We start from the raw sequence: 5270 nt of genomic DNA on the forward strand, positions 1-5270 counted from the left end.
GGGTGGGGCTGGGCTGTGTGGGGTAGGGGTGGGGCTGGGCTGTGTGGGATCTCTAACCCCTGATCCTTCCTTTCCTTTCCCTTCCCTTACTTTTGTCCCTGCTTCAGGATCTAGCTCTTAAGTTTGGCTGTGTTTCCAGTTTTTAAGTGTATTTTTTTCATTGAACAGCTGACAGATTATCTAATTATATTTCTTCTAAAACTCCTACCCATAGAATGAGAGTGATTGAGTCTCTAGGCACCATACTGAAAATTGAAATCTAAAATTTTAAGGGGTTAGATGGATGGCTCATCCTTTTTATTTGGGTGGGGGGGCATTCGAGTCCTAGAACTCACTTTGTAGACCAGGCTGGCTTCGAACTCAGAATTCTGCCTGCCTCCGCCTCCAAGTGCGGGGATTAAAGGCTTGCGGCACCACTGCCCACCTTCAGAATGGCTCATCCTTAAGAGCACTTTCTGCTCTTGCAGAAAGACCCAAGTTCAGGTTCTAGTACCATGTGGCAGTTCACAAACATCTAATTCTAGGAAATTCTCTTCTGCCTTCACCAGAAGTCACCAGGCTTGTGTGTATACACATACAAATACACACACACACTTCAAAATGTAACATAAATCTTTCAAAAAAAATTTTTTTAAGTTTGGGGCTTGAAAAATGGCTCAGTGGTTAAGAGCACTGGATGCTTTTCCAGAGGATCAAGCCCCAACACCCACACTGCAGCTCACAACTGTCTGTAACTCCAGCTCCAGGGATCTGACACCCTAACACAAGTGGCATACATGCATGCAAAACATCAATGCACATAATACTCTCTCTGGTAGGACACACAGGACACTGCCTTCCCAGTTTGTCTTGACAGTTGCGTCTCCTTACAGTAGGAAATATTGCTATTCTCAATGTTTTTTTCAGTTTAACTAGACATAGTAGCACACAAAAATCTCAGTACTTCAGAAAACGAGGCCAGAAAATTGCTGCACATTTAAGACCAGCCTGCAGTACAGAGTAAAGTGTTGTCTCAAGAAAAATAAATGGGGCTAGAGAAATGTAATAACTCCAGCTTTAGGAGATCTCATACTCTACCCTGGATTCCCCTAGGCATGCACATAGCACACAGGTGGGCAAAACACATAATAAGTAAATCTTTGAAAAGAAATGTTTGTTTTCCCTGATCTCAGCTCCTTATGGAAGAACAATACTATGTTTCCTTTCAAGTAGACTTTTCCCCCTCTTTTACAGTGCTGCAAACTCCTGCCCATCCAGTCCTCGGGGAGCAGGATCTTCAGGGTACAAAATGGGCCGTGTGATACCATCTGACCTCAACTTAATGGCTGACAATTCACAGCCAGAAAATGAAAAGGAAACTTCAGGTGGAGACAGCCCAAAGGTAAATGTTTTATAGTCATGGATCTGGGGAACATTATACAGATATTGGTAACAAGTTCTTTTGGGAATACCATGTTGTTTTAGCTAAGTTTCTCTTGCTGTTAGCCAAAAGCAGCTTGGGGAGGAAAGAGTTTGTTTGTCTTGCATTTCCATGTAATTGTTCACCACTGAGAAAAGTCAGGGCAAAGATCCAGAAGCAGGAACTGAAACAGACATCATGGAGAGCAGTGCTGCTCGTTTGCTTGCTTACAATCCAGAGCCACCTGCCCAGGGGTGGCCCTGCCTCTTTCATGCCAATAATTGATCAAAAAAAAAAAAATGCACCACAGATATGTCTACAGGCTACTCAGATGGAGGCAAGTCCTCAATTAAGGTCCCCTCTTCCCTGTTGACCCTAGTTTTTGTCAAGTGGACAAAAGCTGTCTGGGACACTGACTTGTGCATCTATGTGGATTTGATTCTCATGTCACTCTGAGTCTGATATAGGCATCAGGATTTGTAGTGCATTTTTTAAAAAAGATTTATTTATTTATTATATGTAAGTATACTGTAGCTATCTTCAGATATCCCAGAAGAGGGCATAAGATCTCATTACAGATGGCTGTGAGCCACCATGTGGTTGCTGGGATTTGAACTTATGACCTTCAGTAGAGCAGTCGGCGCTCTTAACCACTGAGCCATCTCTCCAGCCCTGTAGTGCATTTTTTAAAAATTATTCAACACATATGTGAGGATTCCAGGGCAACTGTAGACTATGTGAAATTGTTAGTAACACAGAAGGGCAGTTGCTCTAGTGTTAAGTAAAAAAAGAATATTCTGTACATATTGTCACTTCTACTATATCATTATAAACTGTGACATACTTACACAAAAGAGCCGTGGAGTGAGCAGAACATATTGATGTTCCTGTGCACACAGAGGCAGTCTTGGGTGCAGGGTTGAAGCATTGCAGCAGAAATAAATACGATGGCTATAATAACAACACTGAGAACGGTCTGTGAACAGGAGCACAGACTCGGGGCCTGGCAGCAGCTGCAAAGTTTACTTTATCCATTTGGGGGTATTCTGACCATTTTCTATGTGAAATTATTTAAAAATAAAAATGGTAGCATACGTTTTTAATCTCAGCATTTAGGAGGGAGAGCCAGGGGGATCTCTGAGTTCAAGGCCATCATGGTCTACATAACAAGTTTCAGTTTTTATTGGAGGCATATAGTGAGACATTGTTTCTAAAAATGCAAGGACAGCATTTTTAAGGCCAGCAAATAGCTTAGCAGATAAAGGCAGCAGATGGTCTAAGCTTGGTTCCTGGGATCCACATACCAGGAGAAGAGACTTGACTCCTGGAACAAATAAAAACATCCTTAGAAACATGTAATGAAAAAGTCCTAGGAAATATATTAGCCTGAGCAGGGATGGAGGCTTGACTCTCTGAGTCAGGCACACGGTACAAGGACAGCTGCTCAGCCACTTCTTAGACTTGGGTACTTGTTATCCCAGTTCTCTTCCTAGGACTTGTGGTGTCTTGCTGTGGGTGCTTAGGCAGAGCATTTGTGGCTTAAGGGATGCCAAAATACGTGCTAGCAAAATGTTAGCAAAATGTTGCAGGTGGGCCTTGGGGGTCTTCTGGATGCTGGCAGTGGTGGGGTGTTAAGGTTTTCTATTTAGAGAATTGAAAAACATCTCTGCACCATCAGCTCCTACTGTCTGAGCTTTTATCACCCTCTTCCTTTATGCCTTCTGATTTTTGCCTTATCCCTAAGTGTATCTCTACTGAGATGGGATTCAGTGTCTTACTCTGTAGGCTGCCTTTAACTCAATGTGTAGCACAAGAATTGTTTGCTTTAAAACTGTAAATTCTAAAAATATAGTACAAGGCAGGGTTGGGGAAGAGTCTGGAGACATGGCTTAGCAGTTAAGAATACTAACTGCTGCTCTTCCAGAGGACTTGGGTTTAAATCTCAGCACCCACGTGGGACTAACAACTGTAACTCCAGTTCTAAAGGAGTCCCACTCTCTTTTCTGTCCTCCATGACATTACATGCACTTGCTGAATAGACATACATTCAGATATCACACCAACACATTAAGTAAATAAATTACGTACTTTATGAACAGATGATCAAACCCAGGCCTTTTGTTGGGTTTGAATAAGTGGTGTCATTTGAATATACTTCACCTGTAGACTGCTTCTTTTCATTTATATTGCTTTGATATTTCCCAGAGCTGGTATGCATTTTCTAGAAGTTCATACAGAAACTAGGCTCCTACACAGACATGTCCTCACATGCAGAGCCTTGGCAGTAGATGGGCATTTGGACAGTCCTACCTCAAGTGCTCTTGTGACTTCTGATGTGTGGAAAGATCCCTGTCAGAACCACGATTGTGCTGTGCTTGCTCCAAATCATACTTAGACATGCCTGTTCCTCTCCATGTCACAGGGCACTTACTCCCTGATTTGTACTGCTCTGGGCTCCCTGAAGTCCACTGGCTTTGCTCGTCTTTATTGTTTTTTTCTTGTTATTTAAAATTTCTCCTTATGTGATTTTTGTTTGTTTTTTGTTGTTGTTTTTGATTTTTTATTTTTGGATGCAGAGTTTCTCTATGTAGCATTCCTGGCTGTCCTAGAATTCTCCTTGTAGACCATGCTAGCCTCAAAGTCAAAGAGATCTGCCTCCCTCTGCCTCTAGAGTACTGGTGTGATTTTTAATCTTCCTATATATTCTACAAATTTCCAACTAACTTTTCTCAAAGTTTCCCAATTATATTACTTTTATAATAAAAACACGGTTGCAAGAATACATAAAAGAATACTCTTGAGTCTTAGGTGTTTGTTTTCTAACACAGGATGACTCAAAACCACCTTACTCCTATGCCCAGCTGATAGTACAAGCAATTACCATGGCTCCTGATAAACAGCTTACCCTAAATGGGATTTATACGCACATCACTAAAAACTACCCATACTACAGGACTGCGGACAAGGGCTGGCAGGTAAGTCCGCTTCGGTTTGCTGTGAGTGCTCCTGTTTCTAACCTGGATGCACACTAGAGAGGTCGTTAAGAAGGGAGCCTTCGCTGAGAGGCCTCAGCCTACTCTCTGGTAGAGAAGCAACAGTTCTGGAGAAAACTGAAACTAATGCTTTTACTTTCTGGGAAATAAATTTTTGCCTGTGATCCATAAAGCCTGGGGGATTTTCATTTCTGTTTGTTGAAAATGTTGGGAATTTTTAAACTAAAGTCCATTCTTTCCTCTCATGTTCATAGAGGAACTTCACATTTCACAGAGACTGATTTTTAAATTGTTTTACCATGGTTATCCATGTTTATCCTGACTTTGTTTTTAGAATATAGTTTTTATACTTGATATATATATGATACAGAGGCAGACGGGACCAGTTTAAGTTGCAGTTTCCCTGGTGAAGAGCCTCCAGCCTCTTCGCAATGCTGCTCTTCTGGGGCCTGGGTTCCCTGGAAGGTTACTGGTGCTGGTGCTGGTGCTGGTGCTGGCTTTTGGTTTTTGTTTGTTTGTTTTGAGGTTGGTTTTGCTTCTTTTTGAGAAGTGTTTCACTGTGTAGCTTTCTGGCATTCCTGAAACTCACTGTGTAGACCAGGCTAGCCTTGAACTTTTGAGAGGTCTCCTTGGCTCTGGCTCTCAGGTGCAGGGATTAAAGGTGTGCACCATCACACCTGGCCTCTCTGTAACTTTTACATTGCACAGGCTTTTCTCTTTGTATCTAGTATATGTTACCGTTTCCTGGATGTGTAGAAAACTTTGGGAATTGAGGTAATTTGGAAAAGGGAAAGTTGGCCATGCACAATGTTAAACAACAACAAAAAACAAAGAAGAGAAATGTAGTATGATTTTTTTTTTTTTTTTTTTTTTTTTTT

The 5270-nt window shown here is 41.7% G+C and overlaps 1 protein-coding gene across 3 annotated transcripts in view; it reads left to right on the top strand.

Annotated features, from left to right (window-relative positions):
• The window catches only part of Foxk2 (forkhead box K2), a 48626-nt gene that overhangs the window by 25222 nt on the left and 18134 nt on the right, over positions 1 to 5270 (top strand). For all 3 annotated transcript variants that reach the window (XR_004113073.1, XM_031350497.1, XM_031350498.1), the window contains exons 3-4: positions 1234 to 1381; positions 4228 to 4374. Coding sequence is in view for 2 of the 3 variants with exons in the window: in XM_031350497.1 (XP_031206357.1) it covers positions 1234 to 1381; positions 4228 to 4374 (295 nt within the window). In the remaining variant the exon portion in view is untranslated. The remainder of the gene's footprint in view (positions 1 to 1233; positions 1382 to 4227; positions 4375 to 5270) is intronic.

Source organism: Mastomys coucha, unplaced genomic scaffold, assembly GCF_008632895.1.
Source record: "Mastomys coucha isolate ucsf_1 unplaced genomic scaffold, UCSF_Mcou_1 pScaffold5, whole genome shotgun sequence".
Taxonomy (NCBI): Eukaryota; Metazoa; Chordata; class Mammalia; order Rodentia; family Muridae; genus Mastomys; species Mastomys coucha.